This window comes from Hyla sarda, chromosome 12, assembly GCF_029499605.1.
Source record: "Hyla sarda isolate aHylSar1 chromosome 12, aHylSar1.hap1, whole genome shotgun sequence".
NCBI lineage: Eukaryota > Metazoa > Chordata > Amphibia > Anura > Hylidae > Hyla > Hyla sarda.
Genome location: NC_079200.1, coordinates 9,314,293 through 9,340,670, shown reverse-complemented (window position 1 = coordinate 9,340,670; position 26,378 = coordinate 9,314,293). Strand labels below are relative to the sequence as shown.

The following is a 26,378-nucleotide window of genomic DNA, read 5'->3' as shown; positions in this document are numbered from 1 at the left end:
GGAACAGTTTGTTCCAAACGCTGAGCAACGGAGTACCCCTTTAAACTAAACTAAAACTATAGGGCTGCTTTAGTATTATTTAAGGAAGTATTCTTCTCGATAGATCTTCTACTAGACTCTTGTGAATGTCACGTAATCTTACAAGAGACCACTTACGGAGGTTTGTAGTATTGATGCGGATGGGCTGCTCCTGCATTATTCATGCGATGTGCTGCAGGATCTGAAGGCCATGTGAGAGATTTCACTCTACACTGCTTTGTCAAAGACGTCTGGTGCATCGCCGGCCATCAGAGTATTATACCCTACAGTGTATTCATCCCGAGATGCATGTCTATTAGTGTATTGCAGTGATCTCAAACTGTGCCCCTCCAGATGTTGCAAAACTTCAACTCCCATCATGCTCGGACAGCCAAAAGCCTGTCTGGTTTCTCCAAAGGATCCACACTGTCCCTGAAAGGTAAATCAAGGCTCCACTCTCATGTCATTCCTTTGTGCAGTGGTCTCAAACTGTGGTCCTCCAGCTGTTGCAAAACTTTAACTACCAGCGTGCCCGGACAGCCCCCTTTCTCAATGGCTGATGGCAGTTGAGACAGGGGGCGTGTCCTCCGAAACATCGGAAGTGTCCGGCGACTGCTCAACTGTCTACCCCTTCGTGAGAGAGGAAGGGGCGTCAGCAATAGGATGCCTGGGAAGGGGCGAAGGTATTCCGTTTGCTGAAGATTGTCGATCGCGCCTAGTGAGCACTATAGGTGACGTTGTGAAGTGTGATCATTTCAATATATGGTTGCCTTTGGATATGGAATTGACTCCATTTTTGGATTACACTTGCACCCTAGTGTGATAAAGGTTCAGCTTTTATTTTTTATATATGGCCACCTCTGTCCATCTCAGGAACTATCCAGAGCAGGAGAGGTTTGATATGGGGATTTTGTCCTGACACGGACAGAGGTCTATGACAGGCCATAGCAATTGAGTGCAGATCGAATGGATCAATAACATAGTATAGTTAAAGTAGAACAAAGACCTACCGTATTTTTCGCCGTATAAGACGCACTTTTTCTTCCCCAAAACTGGGGGGAAAAAGTTGGTGCGTCTTATACGGCGAATACACACACCTATCGCGGCGGTCCCTGCTGCCATCAACGGCCGGGACCCGCGGCTAATACAGGACATCACCGATCGCGGTGATGCCCTGTATTAACCCTTCAGACGCAGCGATCAAAGCTGACCACCGCGTCTGAAGGGAAAGTGACACTAACCCGGCTGTTCAGCGATTTCACCGCGGCGGTCCTGAACAGTCCGACTGAATAGCCGGGTTAGTGCTTACAGGACACCGGGAGGGACCTTACCTGCCTCCTCGGTGTCTTCTCCGTTCAGGGATCCCCTGTATGGCCAGCGCTCTCCTTCCTCGTCATCACGTCGTCGCGTACGCGCGTCGGCGTGCGTAACGACGTGATGGCGGCGACGGAGAGCGAGGATACCCGGCCGGCAGCAGAGACGTTCCGGAGCGACGGGGACATGGCGACAGCGATGGAGCGACATCCAGGGCAGCGGTGACGGGTCCGGAGCGGCGGGGACACGTCAGTATTACCTCCTCCTGCAGTGGTCTTCAATCTGCGGACCTCCAGATGTTGCAAAACTACAACTCCCAGCATGCCCGGACAGCCAACGGCTGTCCGGGCATGCTGGGAGTTGTAGTTTTGCAACATCTGGAGGTCCGCAGGTTGAAGACCACTATTGGGTTCAAAATCTTTATTTTTTTTATAGATTTTGCCCATAAAAATTGGGTGCGTCTTATACGCCGGTGCGTCCTATAGGACAAAAAATACGGTATATAAGCAATCTAATAATTGCTCCTACACGTGTAGGAAAAAGTGTAGAGGAAAGTTAAAAATATAAAAAAAAAATCATTCTAATCTTATTGACCTGAATACAATAAAATATATTTCAAGCGCCTCGAATCTTCTGCAGCAAATGTTATCATCTCAGCCTGATGCATCATATGTGTTATATACTTTTGTAATATATATGACTTGCTGAATAGCAATAGACAGGACACACAATACCTCCTTCCACAATGATAAAGATGCGGACAGACTGTGTGTCAGAGATGCCTTCACAGTATAGATCTTATCTCTAGGGGAAAAGGCTCGCAGAAAGCTCTTAGATCAGATTTCTTCTGCTTCCATTATGTCTGCAGATGGCAAAGTGACCCATGTAATCCATTATTTGTAGCCTCCATTCTCCAGATTAGTGGTCATCCCGGCCATCAATCATACTGTTACTACTAGCCGTGCAGGTTTTATACAAATATGGCGGTATTAGGGTAGGATCACACGTAACGGATCCGCAGCGTATTTCACGGACCCGACCCATTTTGTGCCTCCAGCTGTTTCTACCTTCCCCCGTCTGGCCTGCTCGCAGCAGCAATCAGCCGCTACGAGCAGCCACACGGGGCCTGAGAGTTTCCAATTCCACTCACATGGCTGTGAGCAGGGAGGGGATATGGGGGGGTCCAACAGCTGGCGGCACAAAATGGGTCTGGTCGTCGGCAGATCCGCACTGTGAATTGTGCTGCGGATCCATTGCGTGTGACCCTACCCTTAAAGTATGTGCCCCAGTGCGCAATGTAGGCGGGGAGCCAGCTGGCCAAGCTCCTCTGTCTCCTCCATAATAGGAGCTCCTAATAAGGGCAACAGGTTAGCGCTCAGCTCCCTGTGCGCACACCCTCAGCCTTCATTAGCATAATAATGAAGGGGTGGGGCCGACCGGGGATCTTGGCAATCCTGCTTCCCGCCTCCAGTGCGCGCTGGGGCACATTAGGAATAAAATACTTGCAAGCATAACCCGGCACCTAACCAATGGATTTCAGTGAGTAACCCCTCGTTTTACAGCTATTCACCCCCAGTGTACTGAGTTTAGTGCGGCTGAACTAGAGGTCAGATTCTCCTTAAGCATAAAACACCGAAGTCTAAAATGGGTATTCCAGTGGAAAACTTTTTTATTTTTCATATTTTTTATTTGTTTTATTTTTTTTTTAAATCAACTGGTGCCAGTAAGGTAAACAGATTTGTAAATTACATCCATTTAAAAAATCTTAACCCTTCCAGTCTGACCACAGTGCTCTCTGCTGACACCTCTGTCCATGTCAGGAACTGTCCAAAGCAGGAGCAAATCCCCATAGCAAACCTCTTCTGCTCTGGACAGTTCTTGAGACAGACAGGTGTCAGCAGAGAGCACTGTGGTCAGACAGAAAGGAACTTGTTAGGAAAAGGCTTGTTAGGAAAAGTCTGGGCATGCTGGGAGTTGTAGTTTTGCAACAGCTGCTGAAGGCACCCTGGTTGGGAAAACACTGATGTAGCATCACATTGGTCCCACGTTCCTAGTACGATGTGCAGGTCTTCCTTTCCTTCTGTCTTTGTATTGTTGATTAAGTCAGTCCATTGGCAGCACTAGATAATAAATGTCAGGATGTTTTCTGGACCTGGAACACGCAGGTGACTTGTCAAGCCATTGCCGGTAAAGAGGGGACAGAGAACATTGTGTCCTTGGGCAGTGTTTACACATAGCTGGTTCTGCCATTGGCTGCTGTGTATTGGAGTGATTGTGCTTCCAGGGAGACTGAGGGCTGATTAAAGGCATACAGCAGCTAAGTACTGGAAGGCTTGATATTTAACCCTTAGATGACACAGGGCGTACATGTACACCCTGTTTGTAGTCCCAGTGTATGAAGCATACTCACAAGCTAAGCCCGCTTTATATCTCCAAATTGCCAATGCCAAACATTTAAAGGGGTAGTTTGCCAAAATAAAACTTATCCCCTATCCACAGGATGGGGCATAAGTGTTCCAGCGGTCGGACCCCCGTAATCTCATGTCTGGCGCCCCGGCTCTGTGATAGAAGCATAGAATTTGAAGAAGCGGGTGCTGTCTGTAGCAAGCAGGGCGACGTGCAGGGGGTCCCAGTGGTCGGACCACCCGTGATCACACTTATTACCTATCCTTTTGGATAGGAGAGGAGTTGTATTTCTCCAGACTGCCCCTTTAATGGAGTACTGCAGCCTAGGACAACTTATCTCCAGTACGGGGCCCCTGCTCTGCCTATGCAGGAGGCATGCTGACATGCCCCCTCCATGTACCTCTATGGCAGAGGCGGAGATGCAGCGTTCGTGCATCCCCACCTCTTCCATAGAGCTGAATAGAGGGGGCGTGCTTGTCCACCTCTTAGTGAGGTCCACGACACAAGCGTCAGCCGCGCAGAGCCAGGGCAGTTCTGGGATTCCACACTCCTGTTGACGGAATTCCGCGAGGCAAAATTACAAAAGTGTCAACAGGAGTGCAGAAATCCATAGAAGTGTATGGGCTTTAATTTCAGGTGGAATAGACCCTCAGGCTGCAGTACTTCTTTAACCCTTCAGATGCTGCAATCAAAGTTGATCACAGCATCTAAATTTGTTAGCAATTTGTTGACTGCCCCTTTAGGGGCCATTCGAGACCTAACTGGTGGAATCACGGGGTCCTGATCAGCCTGCATGACAGCCGGGGGGGCCTTGCCTGCCTTTATGCCATCTGATCTTCACTCTGTTTCTCCAGCCTGCCAAAGAGCGACGATAACTGATCAATGCTGAGCTATGACATAGCATTTTTTTGGTGATGGCAATCGTAAGATTACATGTAATAGTTCTCTGTGGGTACTAAAATTAGTGAATACAAATAAAACCATAAATGTGAATAAGTCCCTACCCTAATAAAAAAAAAATTAAATGACCCCCATTTATTCAAATAAAACGTGTGTTAAAAAAAAAATAATAATAATAATTTATAAATAAAAAAATAAAAAAAAATCACCCCACCACACATTTGGTATTACTGCATGTGGAAAAGTCTGATAAAAAAAAAAAAAAAAAAAGAGAGATAATAGATAAATACTACAGATCTTTAAAATAAGCCTCGTATGGGTCTGTTGGGGGGGGAATTAAAAAGACTTATGGCTCTTAAAAGGCGTCGAGGAAAAAAACGCAAAAGTTAAAAATCGCTGCTTCCTCATGGGGTTAAAAAGAATAATTAGAAAATTTGTAAAACTTTTTGTCAACAGTTGATTTGAGAATCTTCTTTATTTTTATTTATTTTCTCCAGAGTACCCCTTTGAAATAGCTGTTCCTGCCGTGGTGCGGGCTCAGCCCTGTCTAGTGCACAACACATTGTGTACCCCCCGGGCCCACTGCTTTACTTACAGTCTGAACTATATCTTCTATCACATAATCTCGGAAATGACCTCTTCCCAAGGAAGGAAGACTTGTGGGAGTGGTGCAGACCTACGTTTCCAGTCAAATTATTAAGTGTTTGGTTTTGGATTCTAGTTATGAATATTTGGGCAGCTCTGCTGCTACAACGCCACGTGCCAATTTTTTTTCTGTTTTTCTCTTGGAGCAAGCAACATATTCCACAATAGGATTTATTTTTTTAAATCTTTATTTTTTTATTCCTTGAGATCTTGCTGATGCATGAAAGCTGCAAAAACTGCATTTTTATTTTATCTTTTTAAATTTGTAGAACAATCTTTGGTGAACAGAGTTTGCAGCATCTGTACTCCAAAATGGCAAATGCAATTTTACTACTCTGCGGTGACGCAGGGAATGATAAATTTCCCTTTTTGAGTTTACGTGGCATTACCTCTTATGATCTAAAGCTGGCCAAACTCATGAGAGATCTTCCTTGACTTGCATGATGGCTTGTGCAGAGAAGGAATAAGATGGTGCCAGTGACCGGTCTGCTGCAGGTACCAAGGATTGGCATGTTGAAGACCATCTTGGGGCAAGCTAGTGTAATGGACATCCAAGTACCATCTGGGACAATTAATGTCATCGTGTAGTTCACAGGAAGTCAGTGGACATGGAACGGACTTCCTGATGACACATTGAATGAGCGCGGTCAGATAAAAAAAAACATTTATTCTTTCTAATATACTTTGTTAGCTCCTTTTTATAGAAATCATTAGGATTTCCACTACCATCCAGAACATTATCCTGACCACCTGCAGTGTCATCTTTGTCCCAGTTAAAGCAGCCTGGGAACAAAGTCCAGTAAGTGAGGGTGGGAATAGCACTCCTCTGTGCTCACTCCTGTCCCATCAGACAGCAGCATGAAAACAGAGAGGAGGGGGTTACAGAGCAGGTTGGATGAAGAGACCCAGCAGAGCACATTAGACTCGGGGAGTAAATGCATGGTGAGTGAGGGTGGGCTCAGTGCTTGCCTCAGACACGCCCCTTCCTGAGCAGTGGATGTCAGAATGAGTGAGCAGCTGAACAGAACAGATTTGTTAGCCAAATACAGGGGTCGGCCACATAAAAATGACAGGTAAAGCATCTGCAGGATCTTTGTAAGTAACATCTGTGATATGACAAGTACGCTAGGAATACTCCGGCGCTTAGACATCTTATCCCCTTTCCAAAGGATAGGGGATAAGATGCCTGATCGCGGGGGTCCAACAGCTGTCACGCCCCCTCCCATAGGCTTGCTTTGAGGGACGGAGGCATGACGTCACACGCCGCTGGCCCCGGGGTCGCCGATAATCAGACCCGGAGCGAACATGCTCCGGGGACTGATTTTAACTGGGGTGCTGCGTGCAAGATCACAGGGGTCCTCAGCGACGGGACCCTCGCAATCAGGCATCTTATCCCCTATCCTTTGGTGCTTAGACATCTTATCCCCTATCCAGAGTACCCCTTTAAAGAAGCAGTAGACCTCAAAGAGGTTGTTAGATGCTGTTATATGTTTTTTAAGGCTTCATGGCATTAAAATGAGTGGTATTCAGCTATCTGATCTTTCGCTGCTGCTTTTCTATTCGTGCTCTGTTCCTGCTCATCAGTGCTTTCTGGTCCCCATATCTCAACACACAGGAAATGCTCACTCAGTATTATTGTACTGCTTTTAAAGAGTCAAACTTTTTAACAAATTAAGCACAGTCATGGCCTTAAATGTTGGCACCCCTGACATTTTTCAAGAAAATGAAGTATTTCTCCCAGGAAAGGATTGCAGTAACAAATTTTTTGCTATACACATGTTTATTCCCTTTGTGTGTATTGGAACTAAACCAAAAAAGGAGGAAAAAAAGCAAATTGGACATAATGTCACCAAACTCCAAAAATGGGCTGGACAAAATTATTGGTGCCCTTAACTTAATATTTGGTTGCACACCCTTTGGAAAAATGACTGATTCAGTGGCTTCCTATAACCATTAATAAGCTTCTTAAACCTCTCAGCCGGAATGTTGGACCACTCTTCCTTTACAAACTGCTCCAGGTCTCTTATTGGACGGCGCCTTTTCCCAACAGCAATTTTAAGATCTCTCCACAGGTGTTCAATGGGATTTAGATCTGGACTCATTGCTGACACTTCAGAACTCTCCAGCGCTTTGTTGTCATCCATTTCTGGGGCTTTTTGACGTATGTTTGGGGTCATTGTCCTGCTGAAAGACCCAAGATCTCGGACGCAAACCCAGCTTTCTGACACTGGGCTGTACAGTGCGACCCAAAATCTGTCGGTAATCCTCAGATTTCATGATGTCTTGTACACATTCAAGGCCCCCAGTGCCAGAGGCAGCCAAACAACCCCAAAACATCATTGACCTCCACCATATTTCACTGAAGGTCCGGTGTTCTTTTCTTTGTAGGCCTCATTCCGTTTTCGGTAAACAGTAGAATGATGTGCTTTACCAAAAAGCTCTATCTTGGTCTCCTCTGTCAACAAGACGTTTTCCCAGAAGGATTTTGGTTACTCAAGTTCATTTTGGCAAAATGTAGTCTTGCTTTTTTATGTCTGTGTCAGCAGTGGGGTCCTCCTGGGTCTCCTCCATAGTGGGGTCCTCCTGGGTCTCCTCCATAGTGGGGTCCTCCGGGGTCTCCTCCATAGTGGGGTCCTCCTGGGTCTCCTCCATAGTGGGGTCCTCCCGGGTCTCCTGCCATAGCGTTACATTGCATTTAAATGTTGATGGATAGTTCGCGCTGACACTGATGCTCCCTGAGCCTGCAGGACAGCTTGAAAACCTTTGGAACTTGTTTGGGGCTGCTTATCCACCATCCGGACTATCCTAGGTTGACACCTTTCATAAATTTTTCTCTTCCGTCCACGCCCAGGGAGATTAGCTACAGTGCCATGGGTTGCAAACTTCTTGATAATGTTGCGCACTGTGGACAGAGGCAAATCTAGATCTCTGGAGATGGACTTGTAACCTTGAGAGTGTTTATATTTTTCCACAATTTTGGTTCTCAAGTCCTCACAGTTCTCTTCTCTTTCTGTTGTCCATGCTTAGTGTGGCACACACAGACACTAGGGATCGCCCGATTATCGGTTTGCCCGATATTCACGATTTTGGACATTATCGGTATCGGCAATTACCTTTTCGATAATGCCCCACCCCCGGCCAGAGATGACTGCTGCCACCGCTGCCCCATTGACTCCCCCATCCCCGGTTTTGTAATTACCTGTTTCCGGGGTCCGCGCTACTTCTGGCTCCTGTGGCGTCTTGCTGTGCGGTGCGCATTGACGATTGACGTCCTCAATGCGACGTCACAGTCAGTGCGCACAGTGACATCTCACGATGCTGCCAGAGCCAGAAATAGCGCGGACCCCGGGAACAAGTAATTATAAAACCGAGGATGGGAGAGGCAATGGGGCAGCGGCGGTGGTTGGACTCAGGACAGGCATGGGGAGAGAAGTGGGTGGCGGCGGCGGTCTCTGGCACCGCAAAAACCGCTGCAGTTCATTGATTTAAAGCGCCCGCTTTAAATCAGATCTGCAGCGGCTTCTCCGGGGGGGGGGGGGGGCGCTAGAGAAATGGCCGATAACTTATACCGGAATATCGGTATAAGTTATCAGCTATCGGCCTCAAAGTTCACAGATTATGGGTATCGGCCTTAAAAAATCAATCTGTCGATCCCTAACAGACACACCATGCAAAGACTAAGTGAACTTCTCTCCTTTTTTATTTTTATTTTTTTATGTTGCCTACACCTGTTACTTGCCCCAGGTGAGTTTAAGGGAGAATCACACGCTTGAAACAATCTTATTTTTCCACAATTTAGAAAGGGTGCCAATAATTTTGTCCAGCCCATTTTTGGAGTTTGGTGACATTAAGTCCAATTTGCTTTTTTTCCTCCCTTTTTTTTTTTAAGTTTAGTTCCAATACACACAAAGGGAATAAACATGTGTATCTGCAATCCTTTTCTGTGAGAAATACATTTTGTAGAAAAATTTCAGGGTGGTGCCAACATTTATGGCCATGACTATATGTGTAAGATTGCCCTATTCGGCCCCCATAACAATTTTATTTTAATTTTCCCTGTATATGGGGCTGTATCGGGGTCATTTTTTGTGAATTGATCTGTAGTTTTTATTTGTACCACTTTTGCTTATATGTGACTTTTTGATCACTTATGATTTATTTTTTTCTGTGATTTAATGTGACCAAAAATCATCAGTTGGCAAATCAGGTATTTTTTTTTTTAGGTTTACGCCGTTCACCATACGGGATCATTAACATTATATTTTAATAGTTCGGACATTTATGCACCCTGATACCAAGTACCGTATATACTCGAGTATAAGCCGGGTTTCTCTGCACGATTTTTCGTGCTGAAAACACCCCCCACGGCTTATACTCGCGTGAACTCTCCGCCCTCAGTGGTCTTCAACCTGCGGACCTCCCGATGTTTCAAAACTACAACTCCCAGCAAGCCCGGGCAGCCATCGGCTGTCCGGGCTTGCTAGGAGTTGTAGTTTTGAAACCTCTGGAGGTCCATAGTTTGAAGACCACTGCGGCCTTCAACATCATCCAGCCCCCTTGAGTTCTGTACTCACCTCCGCTCTGCGGGACGTTGGGGTGCGCTGGTCCGGTGCTGAAGGACTGTCCGGTGGGAAGGTCGTCTGGTGGGACAGTGGTTCCGGGCTGCCATCTTCACTGGGGGGCCTCTTCTCCGCGCTTCGGGCCCGGCCCCGGAATAGTCACGTTGCCTTGACGACGACGCAGAGGGACGTTCATTACAAACGTACCTCTGCGTCGTCGTCAAGGCAACGCCTCTATTCCGGGCGCGGAGAAGAGGGCCCCCAGGTGAAGATGGCAGCCCGGAACCACTATCCCACCGGACGACCTCCCCACCGGACAGTCCTGCAGCACCGGACCAGCGCACCCGAACGTCCAGCCGAGCAGAGGTGAGTACAGAACTAAAGGGGGTGAGAGGGGGGGGGGGGGGGGGGGGAGTTGGATGATGTCGAAGGCCGCAGTGGTCTTCAACCTGCGGACCTCCAGAGGTTTCAAAACTACAACTCCCAGCAATCCCGGACTTGCTGGGAGTTGTAGTTTTGAAACATCTGGAGGTCCGCAGGTTGAAGACCACTGTATCAGACATTGACAAGCGGTGATGATGAAGGGGGGGGGGGACTGATGACGTGGTGATGATGACAAGGGGATGATGAGAAGGGGATGATGACAGGGTGATGATGAGGGTGTTGATGAGGGTGTTAATGACGTGGGTCTGGATGATGACAGGGGGGATGATGTATTTCCCACCCTAGGCTTATACTCGAGTCAATAACTTTTCCTGGGATTTTGGGGTGAAATTAGGGGCCTCGGCTTATATTCGGGTCGGCTTATACTCGAGTGTATATACGGTATGTAAAATGGGGGGGAAAAGGTGTGATTCAATTTTTTTATGTATATAGAGGGGAGAAACGTAATCACTTCTGAAAAATGTAGGGATGAAAAGATTTTTAAAAAGCCAGACCATACCAGGTAAAAAGAGCTCGTGACTAATCGGACCCCCACAAGAATTTTCTGGGTGGTCTGATGAGTTTCCCAAAGTCCCACCTAAGGCTTAAAGGGGTACTCCGGTGGAAAACTAATTTTTTTTTTTTTGTAAATTACTTCTATTTAAAAATCTTAATCCTTCCAGTACTTAACTGCTGTATGCTCCACGGGAAGTTGTGTAGTTCTTTTCTGTCTGACCACAGTGCTCTCTGCTGACACCTCTGTCCATGTCAGGACAGAAGCAAATCCCCATAGCACAAAGCAGAAGCAAATCCCCATAGCACACCTCTCCTGGTCTGGACAGTTCCTGACATGGACAGAGGTGGCAGCAGAGAGCACTGTCGTCAGACTGGAAAGAACTACACAACTTCCTCTGAAGCATTCAGCAGCTGATATTGGTATGATTAAGATATTAAAATAGAAGTAATTTTATAAATCTGTATAACTTTTTGGCACTAGTTGATTAATTAAAAAAATTATTTTGCACTAGAGTAACCCTTTTTAAGATGCCGTGATCAGTATTGGTTAGAAGGTTAATGTCTAGAGCAGTGTTTTCCACACAACGTACATGTCGCCCAATACTGTGATTGGGCCAAGCCAGCTGCTGTATTTTTAGCAGCCAGGACTATATGGATAACCGTGGTAAAAGTACAACTCCCAGCATGCCCGGACAGCCTTCGGCTGTCCGGGCATGCTGGAAGTTGTAGTTTAGCAACAGCTGGAGGCGCATTATTTGGAAATCACTGGGCTACACAGTTAATTGCTGATGTCCGCCTTTTATCCATAAAGTCCTGGCTGCTAAAATACTGCAGCTGACTTGGCCAGAACACTGTGTTAGGCAACATATATGTACGTTGTGTGTCCTAGAAAGGTTAATGACTTGCTAAGATGTGCAACATATAAAAAGTTTAGGATTTTGAGTGCCTATTTAAACTAAAAAAAATTATATATACATTTTTTTTTAAATGGAGAATATAATGGGATGAGAAAATATATATATATATATATATATATATATATATATATATATATATATATATATATATAATAATTTTTTTATTTTTTTTTTGTAAATTTGAGTAGCCGTATTAGTCCAGTGATGCAGATGCAAATCATAAAATGTTGCAGTATCTTGTTATACCTTTTTTATTGGACTAACAGCATTTTGTAGAGACAAGCTTTCGGGATTCCTCCCTTTATCAAGTCAAAAGCTGTGGGCTTGATAAAGGGAGGAATCCCGAAAGCTCGTCTCTACAAAATGCTGTTAGTCCAATAAAAAAGGTATTACAAGATACTGCAACATTTTATGATTTGCATCTATCTATATATATATATATATATATATATATATATATATATATATACACTTTTTTTATTTTTATTTTTTTTCTCTCTATTTCAAAATATACCTTTTTAAATGTGACCTAGAGATGCAGCATGCGGAGGTGGCCCAGCTGTATTACACTGTTTCTTTACCTCCCATAGAAGTGAACAGGAGTTACTGACGCTGTGTAAATTAATCCCGCCTAGCTGCTAATGTAATCCCGCCCACCGCTGGGGGGGTACTTCTTTAATAACGAAAAAATGCTTTAAACCCCGGGTAATTTTCCACGTGCACTGGTTGTTTTGCCGATCTCCTAAGTATTTCACATGTGCACTGGTTGCTTTGCTGTTGTCCTATATGTTTGTCTGTCTGGCTGGTTTATTGCTGTAGTGCAGATGAAGGATTATATAGGTGTCAGGACTGTATTTTCCAGCTGAGCAGCATTGTCATCCTGTGTACAGGGATTACGGGTAGACTCCTCCTTCTCTCTTACTGGAAGCCTTTGAACTTGGTTAAATCCTGAACCAGGAACACGGTTCCCTCCGCTTTCTGTTCTGTACTCGCTCGGCTCGCAGACTGTTGTCCTCTGCACTTTGTCGCTATGTAAAGGCCACATCCCGTACCGTGGAGATCGAGTTCTCATCTGTCCAGGACTCTGAACACATCGCTTGTGTTTACAGGCTGGTAAGATGTCATCTTCCACACTGTTGTCTTTTTATAGTTGGGCTTCTCCTTATACCTCTCGTAACGTAAGAAGTATGTATGGTCTTTCTTCTTGGGCTTTCTGGGATTGCTAGGCCCTTTAAGCTCTATAGAATACATATATATAATGAATATGTAGTCTCACAAGAAAGCAATCCTCCAGGAAAAGTGCATGGGTGCACACTGAAATAGATCCCGGTCACAGATCCAGCATTTATTCGGCAAACAAATTGGCTGCGGCACTTCAGAAATAGTTAAAAAAAAATAAAAAATAAAAGTTGTGATCTTTATTTGCACAAGCATGTAGGTGGCGTTTCGGCTGGCTTAGCCAGCCGAAACGTCACCTACATGCTTGTGCGAATAAAGACCATCACTTATTTAGTGTGTGTGTGTGTGTGTGTATATATGTGTGTATATATATATATATATATATATATATATATATATATATATATATATATATATATATATATATATATATATATATATTGTGTGTGTATATATATTTTTTTATATTTTTACTATTAATTATTATTATTATTTTTATTTTTTATTATTACTATTACTATTAATTATTATTATTTTATTATTATTTTATTTAAAAAAAATATATATATATACCGTAATAAAAAAATTATTTTTTTCTTTCATATAACAAATGTGTGTCACAGCATACGTTCTAAATGACTGGAGATATCTTGTTGAAACTTAATACACATGCTATCTATGTCAACTAAAAAAAAATAGCATAGTTGAAGGGGTTTTTCAATATTAGAAAAAGTTATTTTTTTTGTTTTTGTTTTGTTTTTGAAAAAAAAAGAGCACTACTCCTGTCCACAGGTTGTATCTGGAATTGCAACTAAACACCACTGAAGTAAATGGGACAAAGTTGCAGTACCGTGGACAGGAATGGTGCTATTTTTTTTTTGCAGATAAGAGAAGCTGCATTTTTCTAATACTGGACTAACCCAACCCCAGTCTATGGGACTTCCTGTTCATCTCCGGGTTTCGTTACTCCTGGGCTGCTGAGATTGTCCGGGAATTTTGAACATCCTGCTGACTGTCGGGCAGGCAGGTGCTGAGAATAGTAAGTGCAGAGGGCTGGATAGGAAGTTGATAATGATCCCCATATAGGATCAGGTATATGAGGGTTCTTTGCGAGATTGAGTTACGGCTCTTGGCTTTGCAGGTCATATGAACCCAGAAATGGAGCCTTACTATAGCGTCTCATGAGAGCGATCTCAACTCCTCACTGGATAAAACTGTAGCAAATCTTCAGCTGTAAGAAATGTTGGGCTTTTCTATTTTCAGTTGCCGGATGTAAACAAGAACATTTCCATTCACTGACAGGAAACAGATCGTGCAGGGATCTCTGTACATTGATATTGAAACGCAAAGTATAAGCATCGAAGCAATAGTAAAAGCCTGGCCTCAAAGGCATCATATCCGATTCTCTGACCTCTTTATCAGATACTGTTATTTATTTATACACAGCAATGTTTTATGTATGTTTGTAAATATGTGTATATCGAACGGAAGGAGAGATTCCGATTTAAGGAAAGTCCCGATACCCACAATCTCCGCAGCCGGATAGTAATCCGGTGGGGGCAATGAGAGGGCATGGCAGCACTCCTTCAGGGAGGACTAGCAGCCTATCCCTGCTGGGACTTCAGGAGACTGGGAAAGCTGGGTGGCACGCGGACCGGGGTTACTCAGCTAGTACAGGATAAAATACACAACATGTAGCACTGCTCTCTAAAATACTTTACACACTGTCTGCAACTCAATGGACCCATCAAAGGGGTACTCCGCTGCTCAGCCTTTGAAACAAACTGTTCCGAACACTGGAACCGGCGCCGGTAGCTCGTGGCGTCCTAGCCCCGCCCCCTCAATGCAAGTCTATGGGAGGGGGCGTGACATCCGTCACGCCCCCTCCCATAGACTTGGATTGAGGGGGTGGGGCTATGACTTCTCGATCGTTCGTAATAGTTTGCTCCAAACACGGAGCAGCAGAGTACCCCTTTAAAGTTATGGAACGTCTGTAGGGTTGCTGGTGTCTGACTTGCAAGGGCTATACAACAGATTAGGTATTTTGGTTTCTATTCCATAAAGACTAGTATTATGTCAATGTAGCATTACTTTTTTTCATTCTCTTACTATACATTATAACTATTAACACCGCAGTTACGGACATGATGGTTACCTATCTGTGTGGTGTCATGGGTGTGAATATATGTGAATCTCAAGAAAAGAAAGTGAAAGTTACTTAGAAGGATGTGAACACTGAACCAAGATGGTACTAGAACAATGAACAGTAATAACAGATACAGATTAGAGGCGGATTCATAACACACATGGTTAAGGATCCTTGAAGCCACGAGTCGATGCCTCTATCTGCTTGTGTATTTTATCCTGGGACTTCATAAAGGAGAACCCCCCCCCCCCCCAGCCTACTCTCTGCCGCTGGATATTCTTCTTCTTTGTTTCTGCCATTTATAACTGTGCAGTGTAGAGTTCTTCAGCATCTGCTTTTTTCCAGCTGTTGCAAAACTACAGCTCCCAAGGATGTCAGGGGCAGGATTGGAGTTGCAGATTTGCCACAGCTGGAGACCTACAGGGTTGGAGTAGTGGTTGGTACTAAAGCTGTGAAGGTTTGGGCCGGTGCTGGCACTGTTGAGTTACGGTTCTACCAGGCATTTTTGAGGAAATCCAGCAAGGGAAACTTAATAGTTGAAAGCGTACCTGTCATTTCAGATGATTTTTCAGGATAAGCTGCCCTGCGTGCGTACATGAGGAGCAGCACTATTTCTGACCATTATATGACTTGTTTATGCTATTTTTCTGCTCTGCAGGTTTATCTGTTGTTTGCAGTTCTTCCAGAGCTGGAGAACAGAGCTCCCTCCTACCCCCCCCCCCCCCCTCCCCTCTCTGTAGGCTTTTATTGCTGGTCTGAAACTCCCTCCTCCACCCTCTATAGACATGTATTGCTTGTCTGGAGCTCCCTCCTCTCCTCTCCATAGACTTGTATTGCTTGTCTGGAGCTCCCTCCTCTCCTCTCCATAGACTTGTATTGCTTGTCTGGAGCTCCCTCCTTCACCCTCCATAGACTTGTATTGCATGTCTGGAGCTCCCTCCATAGACTTGTATTGCTTGTCTGGAGCTCCTTCCTTCACCCTCCATAGACTTGTATTGCCTGCCTTGAGCAGCTTCCTTCTCCCATCTCCATAGACTTGTATTTCTTGTCTTGTGCTCCCTCCTTCCCTACATAGACTTTTATTGCTTGTCTTGAGCTTCCTCCTCCCCTCCATAGACTTGTATTGCTTTTTTTGCAGACAAGCAATACAAGTCTCACTTGAGTTATAGTTTGATAACAGGAGAGAGAATCATTTTTGTTTAATATATATATAGTACAGAGTTTTGTAATATTTGCTTGTACTATTGATCTATACATGTTTGTTCAAATGACATTGCCTATTGAATTCCTTGTGGATCCACAATCTTCCTACTCCATGGTAAATGGAGCCGACATGATCTGGAATCGGGGTTTATGTCCGCCTTCCCATTGACAAATGGGACTTCTCTGGTATCCAATTCCTCATTGAAAGTGTAGTTTCCATTGAAATCAATGGGAGGCTGCTGCAAAGGTGGATTCTCCGTAGAGCCTGAGACTTGTGGCATATCTGGAAGAAGAAAATGTTTCATTGAATTTTTTTCGGAATTTTGGCTGCAAGTAATCCTCATACTTGTCATTCCCGTGTGGATGTATGAAAAACCATCAGATTTTATGCTCTATTTCAGATGCAATAAATTAATATAAATAAATATATATTATATTATAATATAAATATATATATATATGTATTATATTTTATATATTATATTTTATTAAATTTTTTCCCCTTTTCTTTCTTTTTCCAGATCTCCGTGCTGCAAGATGACACAATGGAACCAGTTGCAACAGCTGGACACCAGATACCTGGAGCAGCTGCACCAGCTGTACAGCGACAGCTTTCCCATGGAGTTACGCCAATTTTTGGCACCGTGGATCGAGAGCCAAGACTGGTAAGATGGTCAGGGTTTACAAGGAGCATCTAAAACAGTGTTTTCCATCCAGGGTGCCTCCTGCTGTTACAAAACTACAACTACCAGCATGCCCGGACAGCCAACGGCTGTCCGGGCATGCTGGAAGTTGTAGTTTTGCAACAGCTGGAGGCACCCTGGTTGTGAAACACAGAACTAACTGTATATTCACACATGCCATATACACTACGGATTTTCTGCTACAGATCTCGTGCTGTTAAATCGCTACAAATAGTTAAACACAGAAGCGGTAGGTGTGAATGCACCCTTATAGAACAACACACACAGTTGTAATTTTGCAACAGCTGGAGACACATGGTTTGGAAAACACTGCTTTAACCATTAACCTTCTAACCAATACTAATCACGGCAACTTAAACATTAGCCAAGGCTTTGTGAGACTCATTGGAACACCCGCAGCATGATCGCAGGGGTCCGATGAGTCAAGATGGTGGCTGGAGCTCTGCTGCCATCCCCTGGGAGTTGTAGTTTTGCAACAGCTGGAGGCACCCTTGTTGGCAAACACTCCCGTTCCAGCCGCACTTTATTTAGCCAGTGTTCTCGGATGCCACATGTAACTGGTTTATGAATCTGCATTGGCATCGGTTTCACTTTCAGGCCTTGCACAATAGGATGCAATAGGCTTTTACTTTTATGTGTCTGGTTGCCTGGCCGCCTCTTCTTCTTGGTTAATCAGACAGGAATGTGACCTGTTTTTTAGTTTTGAATTGGAGACGCCTGTGCCAAGCGCCTCTGTTAAAGAGCGAGCGCTCATGTTACTTAAAAACAAAAAGCAGATTCCAGCCACACAACAGCTAGTTACTAAAGCAGGGCAGCAATACAGTTGACTTCCTGATTTACTGAACCTTCAACATTATCCGAGGACCATAAAGCGAAAGTAACTGTGTAGCTGCATCCATATCGAGAGAGAATTTAGGTGTCGCAAGTCAAAATTAAACATTTGCAAGTATCTGTGAGCTCATAGTCCAGCTTATACGTCAAAATAAAGGAGTTCCAGTATAAAGATCTTTGAAAATAAAGTTAGCATTACAGTAGACCGCCATTAAAATCTTTCCCCTTTATCAATGTAATAAAAGGGTTGCACATGTTGGTATTCCCACAGGTAACCATCCTAAAGTAGAACTTAAAGGGGTACTCCGCTGCTCAGTGTTTGGAACAAACTGTTCCGAACGCTGGAGCCGGCGCCGGGAGCTTGTGACTTCATAGCCCTGCCCCCTCATGACATCACACCCCGCCCCCTCAAGACATCACACCCCGCCCCCTCAATGTAAGTCTATGGGAGGGAGCGTGACAGCCCTCACGCCCCCTCCCATAGATTTGCATTGAGGGGGCAGGGCATAATGTCATGAGGGGCGGTGCTATGCTGTCACGAGCTCCTGGCGTTCGGAACAGTTTGTTCCAAATGCTGAGCAGCAGAGTACACCTTTTAAGTAGTGCTTAAAGGGGTATTCCGGGATTATTATTTTTTGACTGTTCTTCATGGCTGGTCTCTTATTTCTTATTTGATCTTTGCCCCAGATGCTATATTTTAGTGGCATATAAAATTAGGAAAACTACAATTCCCTAAAGCACTGTGGAGAAGGATCTCCATCCCACCCAGCAGTCATGCTACCTGATGAAGTACAGACATGCTCCCTTTCAACACCTGACTAGTGATGCATTGTCTCGGGCCGCACTGAAACCTAGGAAAGGCCCGAGACAATGCATCACTGGTCGGGTGTTAAAAGGGAACGTGTCTCTACTTCATCAGGTAGTGTGACTGCTGGGTGGGAGGGAGATCATTATCCACAGGGCTGTAGGGAATTGTAGTTTCAAGCACAGCACTCATGGAAGAGAGCCTAGCTGTGCTGCAATGGGTGAGGTGGCTGATGTTTGGGAGAGAGATTACCTCATGTTTACATACAAGGGATCCTGGTGATTGTAGTTGGAGGAAGGGCACAGAAAAAAACAGGAAATAGCCAGTTCACACAAACAAGCCAGCAGCGTAATGGGGGACACAGGACACCGCCATTTACCACCAACACAAGCACAGATCTTTGGTAAGCATGTCCATTTCTAGCTGACAGTCTCCTTATGTTGGATAACCCCTTTAACTACTTATTCTCTATCCATTGGGAACCCCTTGATCTCCTGCTTGGCTCTTCTCTTGCATGGAGCGACCACCGGTCCATGCACGTAACAGTGTCAACCACAGCATGGAGTGGTTGTCGTCTTGCCCCCTCCTTGTATCCCTATGTGAATCAAGGAGGAAGGCCCGCGTTGACCACTGCCGCTCTGTCATAAGAAGAGCCGGTGTTCCAAAAACAAATCTTCAGAACACTAAGGTGCTGGGCAGGAGATAGCTGGAGTCGGTCAGACCCGCTATGATCAGGCACTTATTACGTAAGTACAGGAGTACCCCTTTAACCCCTTAAGGACCCAGCCATTTTACACCTTAGGACCCGGCCATTTTTTGCACATCTGACCACTGTCACTTTAAACATTAATAACTCTGGAATGCTTTTAGTTATCATTCTGATTCCAAGATTGTTTTTTCGTGACATATTCTACTTTAACATAGTGGTAAAATTTTGTCGATACTTGCATTTTTTCTTGGTGAAAAATCCCAAAATTTGATGAAAAATGTGAAAATTTAGCATTTTTCTAACTTTGAAGCTCTCTGCTTGTAAGGAAAATGGATATTCAAAATTATTTTTTTTATTCACATATACAATATGTCTACTTTATGTTTGCATCATAAAATCTATGAGTTTTTTTTACTTTTGGAAGACACCAGAGGCTTCAAAGTTCAGCAGCAATTTTCCAATTTTTCACAAAATTTCCAAACTCACAATTTTTCAGGGACCAGTTCAGGTTTGAAGTGGATTTGAAGGGTCTTCATCTTAGAAATACCCCATAAATGACCCCAGTATAAAAACTGCACCCCCAAAGTATTCAAAATGACATTCAGTCAGCGTTTTAACCCTTTAGGTGTTTCACAGGAATAGCAGCAAAGTGAAGGAGAAAATTCACAATCTTCATTTTTTACACTCGCATGTTCTTGTAGACCCAATTTTAGAATTTTTACAAGGGGTAAAAGGAGAAAATGTATACTTATATTTGTAACCCAATTTCTCTCGAGTAAGCACATACATCATATGTCTATGTAAAGTGTTCGGCGGGCGCAGTAGAGGGCTCAGAAGGGAAGGAGCGTCAAGGGGATTTTGGAGAGTACGTTTTTCTGAAATGGTTTTTGGGGGGCATGTTGCATTTAGGTGCCAGAACAGCAAAAAAAAAAAAAAAAAACGCATGGCATACCATTTTGGAAAGTAGACCCCTTGAGGAACATAACCAGGAATAAAGTGAGCTATTAGGTGAGGAGAAAAAAGAATTAAAATGCAATAATAAGAAATCTCTGAGGGCCTTCACCATAACCTGTTCCCATTCTGTTTTATTTACTTCCTTCTGTGTAGGGATGGTTTTGTAGTAATTTATGCTTAAAATTTGAAAATAAGTAATTAAAAAAACATATTTTTTTATAGATTGCAGGGGGTCCATGTATCCCATAACCCATATGCATGGCGCTTCCTGCGGACTGCCGGGCACCGTACAGGAGATCGTGGGGGGCCCCAGTGATTGGACCCCCCGCGATCTGTAACTTATCCCCTATCCCCACTTATTAGCTGCTTAATACTACAGAGGAAATTCTTTTCTTTTTGGAACACAGCGCTCTCTGCTGACATCACGAGCACAGTGCTCTCTGCTGACATCACGAGCACAGTGCTCTGTCCATTTTAGGAACTGTCCAGAGCAGCATTTGTTTTCTATGGGGATTTTCTCCTGCTCTGGACAGTTCTTAAAATGGACAGAGATGTCAGCAGAGAGCACTGTGCTCGTGATGTCAGCAGAGAGCTCTGTGTTCCAAAAAGAAAAGAATTTCCTCTGTAGTATTCAGCAGCTAAGTTGCACTGGAAGGATTAAGATTTTTTAATAGAAGTAATTTACAAATCTGTTTAACTTTCTCGCACCAGTTGATTAAAAAAAAAAAAAAGTTTTCCACCAGAGTACCCCTTTAAGTTATAATTCACTACAGTATTTATTTAAGGGGTTATACATGCCATATTTATTATTTACTTATGCAATTTTAGCCAAACCCTCGGGGTGAACAGAACATTAATCTGCTCTTATGTTGTCTGTTTAGCTCGCTGCCCAAGACATTCCAGTTCTCTCCGTAGCCCAGTAAATCCTTCAGCAATTGTACCTTTTTTTAATAGTTTATCGAGCACAGTCAGAAAATCCATGGCCTTCAGCTGTTGTGTATTTACAGGTCCCTGGGTGATTTTATTATCAGGGACCATGCTCCACAGCAGCACAGTTCTAACGTGTCCTCTGGTTGTAAACAGCTATTCAATTTGTAGTAATCCTGTTTATTCTGCAGGGGTTTTGCTGCCAGCAAGGAATCTCATGCAACCCTGGTGTTCCACAATCTACTGGGAGAAATAGATCAGCAATACAGTCGCTTTCTGCAGGAATCTAATGTCCTCTACCAGCACAATCTGAGGAGGATAAAGCAGTTTCTTCAGGTAATGAGAAGTCAGTTTTCTCTATTTTTAGGCTAAGTTCACATGAGCGTTGTGGTCAGACACGTTTAGGGCCCATTCGGCTTTTTTTTTTCTATTTGCACCAAATGGACCTTGATTGGGTCAGAGCACAGCGGACACCACTGGGTCCTATTGACTTTGAATGGAGACCGACTGGTTTCTGTCAAGTATGCATTGTATCACAGGAGTTGAGTGGAGAAGAAAAATTACTACTTGCAGTATTTTTTCTCTGCTACAGTCCTGTAATTTGGACGGACTACAAACGGAGCTCAACGCTGATGTGAACTTGGCCTTAGTTGTAAAAACCTTCTGTCAACTTCTGCCTTATCTTTTTTTTTTTTTACTTTTTTTTTTTACTTTTTTTTTTTTTTACCACCAGCTATTCGGCACTTGTCACAGACCCGTGATCGTAGAGGAGTAACTCTAAAAGTCTTCCTCCTCCAGTATCTTAAAGGTGTTTTCTGTGAACCCGCTGTATTTACCACTCCTACCTTTTTAAACTGTGGACCTCCAGATGTTGCAAAACTACAACTCCCCACATGCCCGGACAGCCGTTGGCTGTCCGGGCATGCTGGGAGTTGTAGTTTTGCAACATCTGGATGTCCGCAGTATAGAGATCACTGACCTATAGTCTTATTTGTTGTTCCCTAGTGAGCCTTTCAGACCTCTTTACAGGAGTACTGTGGTGTAGGACAATTTATCCCCTATAAGTGTCTGAGCGCGGGGGTTCGACTGGCAACATCCGCGATCCCGTGCAAGGCGCTCCCCCTTCTCCACATGAACGGAGCTGTGTTAACCCCAGCATAAAGTGTTGGCTGACTTGCCCCCTCCTTGCAGAGATGGGTGCTGGGCGGGGGCCCAGCGGTCGGCATCTACCCCGCGAACAGACACTTATCTACTATCTTTTGGATAGGGAATACATTTTCCTGCACCACAGTACTCCTTTAGAGAGAACCTCTCACCACTTTCATGCTGCCCGAACCACAAGTCATCTAGGCAGTCCCTGGTGATGTCTCCCCACCCCACTGCCAACCTTGATCGATTGCTTTCTGTATGGGTACAAGAAGAGATCAATCGATAGACCAGTAGTGTAACGGGCAGTAGCTTCTGATGATTTCTTCAGGCAGCATTAACGTGATGACCAATTCCCTGTTTTTAAGGTTGGGTCACACGTAGAGCATCCGCAACGTATTTCTTGCTGTGAATGCGCTGACGACAGCGAGCTCCCTGTTAGGCTACGAGCGAACACACAAAGCTACCAAGACTCAGCGGGAAGCTCGCTCTTGTGACTGCTTTCGGCGCATCCACAGCATGAAATACGCTTCGGATGCGCTACTTGGGAATAGACCCTTAATTAATAAATTCAAGTTTTATCTATCAAATGAAAGCCAAATAAACAAATACGTTTTGAATATTAAAGGGGATCAAGTGTTTATAGATGAGCTTCACTTTCATTTTTCCTACCAGCCGGTTCCACAGCTCTCTACCTCCTCCTCACCATTATACTGGGAGGACGACAGCAATGGGTTTGCAGCTGCTTCCTTACACAGTTCTTTCCACAGTAGTAAATATATTAACCGTTTTAATTTTCCTTATTATCGTTGCTACCATCCCCCTCCTACTCGTTCCCTTTCTTACTGCAGTGTTACTTCTGCACCTCCTTGCTGAACCTGAGCCAGCGACTCCTGCAGAGCCATAAATTCCTGGCATTTACAATGTGGACAGAGCCTCGCACAGCTTCCTCTTTAATAGACATGGAAATAACGCAGGAGAATCTCTGGTTGCTCCCAGATACTGACCATGCTCTGCCCCGTATACTCCAGCCATTGCCACTCCCTTTATTATGCTTTTATATTATAAGAACGTACAAATTATTAACCCATAAACCTTTGGCTGCCAATGAGGAAAATCTGATCACAGCTGTTAGATGTTCGCTCTGAATTATTAATAGCTATGGCCTCTTTTTCTTCGGTAAACACACAGATACAGGATGTTATGTAACTTACAGTGTCTAATGAAGTCGGCAAACATGGAAAGCATACAAATAATGACGAAAAAGCCAACAATCCGAATGTGTAATTACTGATTTCCAGTATGGTTTGTCCTCTCTTTCCATGTCCAGAGCCTGGCTCCCCCCCATCTCGTTCCATGTCCAGAGCCTGGCTCCCCCCCCCCCCCGTCTCGTTCCATGTCCAGAGCCTGGCTCCCCCCCCCCCATCTCGTTCCATGTCCAGAGCCTGGCTCCCCCCCCCCCCATCTCGTTCCATGTCCAGAGCCTGGCTCCCCCCCCCCCCCCCCCCCCATCTCGTTCCATGTCCAGAGCCTGGCTCCCCCCCCCCCCAATCTCGTTCCATGTCCAGAGCCTGGCTTCCCCCCCCATCTCGTTCCATGTCCAGAGCCTGGCTCCCCCCCCCCCCATCTCGTTCCATGTCCAGAGCCTGGCTCCCCCCCCAATCTCGTTCCATGTCCAGAGCCTGGCTCCCCCCCCAATCTCGTTCCATGTCCAGAGCCTGGCTCCCCCCCCAATCTCGTTCCATGTCCAGAGCCTGGCTCCCCCCCCCCCCCCCCCCATCTCGTTCCATGTCCAGAGCCTGGCTCCCCCCCCCCCCCCCCCATCTCGTTCCATGTCCAGAGCCTGGCTTCCCCCCCCCCCCCCATCTCGTTCCATGTCCAGAGCCTGGCTCCCCCCCCCCCCCATCTCGTTCCATGTCCAGAGCCTGGCTCCCCCCCCCCCCCCCCCCCCCCATCTCGTTCCATGTCCAGAGCCTGGCTCCCCCCCCCCCATCTCGTTCCATGTCCAGAGCCTGGCTCCCCCCCCCCCCCCCCCCCCCATCTCGTTCCATGTCCAGAGCCTGGCTCTCCCCCCCCCCCCCATCTCGTTCCATGTCCAGAGCCTGGCTCCCCCCCCCATCTCGTTCCATGTCCAGAGCCTGGCTCCCCCCCCCATCTCGTTCCATGTCCAGAGCCTGGCTCCCCCCCCCCCCCATCTCGTTCCATGTCCAGAGCCTGGCTCCCCCCCCCCCCCCATCTCGTTCCATGTCCAGAGCCTGGCTCCCCCCCCCCCCCCATCTCGTTCCATGTCCAGAGCCTGGCTCCCCCCCCCCCCCCCCCCCCCATCTCGTTCCATGTCCAGAGCCTGGCTCCCCCCATCTCGTTCCATGTCCAGAGCCTGGCTCCCCCCCCCCCCCCCCCCATCTCGTTCCATGTCCAGAGCCTGGCTCCCCCCCCCCCCCCATCTCGTTCCATGTCCAGAGCCTGGCTCCCCCCCCCCCCCCCCCATCTCGTTCCATGTCCAGAGCCTGGCTCCCCCCCCCCCCATCTCGTTCCATGTCCAGAGCCTGGCTCCCCCCCCCCCATCTCGTTCCATGTCCAGAGCCTGGCTCCCCCCCCCCATCTCGTTCCATGTCCAGAGCCTGGCTTCCCCCCCCCCCATCTCGTTCCATGTCCAGAGCCTGGCTTCCCCCCCATCTCGTTCCATGTCCAGAGCCTGGCTTCCCCCCCCATCTCGTTCCTGGTCCCCAACATGAGTCCTTGTGTTATTTCCTGTTCCTCGGCATATACTTTATGGTCTTTAACATGTCTTCTCATCTCGTTCCTCGTGTGGAGCTTGGCATCCCCTCTCACTCCTGGCCTACAGCATGGCTCCCCCTTATTCTCATTGTCAGAAGTGTTGATCGGTGGGTGTCTTAGCACTTGGATTCCTATTCACTCTGATCTGTCAAAGGTTTCTTAAAGCTATAGTTACTCTTTTAATAGTTAATTGTACTTTTATATTTATTTTGTGGAATTTGTATTGTAGAGCAGGTACCTGGAGAAGCCAATGGAAATCGCACGTATTGTGGCCAGATGCCTGTGGGAAGAGGGGAGGCTTCTGCAGACCGCTGCCGCCGCTGCTCAGGTTTGTTTTGGGGGCTGCAATGTCTATCTGTGCAGTATCATCTGATACTCTAGTTCAGTGATCAACAAACTTTGGCCCTCCAGATGTTGCAAACCTGCAACTCCCAGCATGCCCGGACAGCCAACGGCTGTCCGTGCATGCTGGGAGTTGCAGGTTTGCAACATCTGGAGGGCCACAGTTTGCAGACCACTGCTCTAATAGAGTGATCTGATATCATTTGTTTAGTCTTTTTCAGAAAATTTCTCTGTTTTGCCCCCGATTGTCAAGTGGATAAAGTTGTAGATCACAACTCAAAACAGCAGTGACTTTGTATTCGCTAAACCTCACAACATTGCAGAATAGCGACGCTGCCATAGAGACACTACTGCCATTGTCTGCGCTGGAGCCCCTTGTCTAAAGATGAATGATGTTCTGTGTCAGACGTCTACTTTACCGCCTACACACGCAACGTATAAGTACATCTGTCTGAATAAAGTAGTCCTTGCAAGAGACTATGCACAGCCTATAAAAAAAATAAAAAAAATAAATGATGAAAAAACAACAATGAAAAGTGGTTAAATAAAAGACCATTTTCAAAAACTGTGTATGCACTAGAGCTGCACGACTAATTGCAATGCGATTGCGATATCAGCCCTGTGCGGGTGTGTTCAGAAAAATGCTGCGATTTGTTAACTCCTTAATAACACACATGTATGTTGCATGCTCGCTAAGGGACTTTGAAGCAAGCTCAAGAGCTGAGCTTGCTTCAAAGCCGGTGAGTAACGGCTGCTATAAGCAGCCAGGACTCGCTGCAAATGCTGAACTTCGTCGAACACGGCAATGCCTGGCATTACCAAATTAGATGCCGCCGTTAGTCAGTTAAATTACTGGTTCAGGGGTGAAACTGTATGGGACCTCTGCAGGGAGATTGCAGGCGCCCGATCAGCTGACATGACTGGTGGTCCCTCACCTGCCTCTGTGCCGTCCGCTC

The 26,378-nt window shown here is 45.6% G+C and overlaps 1 protein-coding gene across 4 annotated transcripts in view; it reads left to right on the top strand.

Moving 5' to 3' along the window:
* STAT3 (signal transducer and activator of transcription 3) overlaps positions 1-26,378 on the top strand; it is a 102,688-nt gene that overhangs the window by 33,575 nt on the left and 42,735 nt on the right. For 3 of the 4 annotated variants that reach the window (XM_056548161.1, XM_056548162.1, XM_056548159.1), the window contains exons 2-4: positions 16,748-16,891; positions 21,348-21,492; positions 25,310-25,408. In XM_056548161.1, coding sequence (XP_056404136.1) covers positions 16,764-16,891; positions 21,348-21,492; positions 25,310-25,408 — 372 coding nt within the window. In that variant the 5' untranslated portion in view covers positions 16,748-16,763. Of the gene's footprint in view, positions 1-13,770; positions 13,917-16,747; positions 16,892-21,347; positions 21,493-25,309; positions 25,409-26,378 lie in introns of those variants that run through there. The other variant, XM_056548160.1, reaches the window with a different exon arrangement.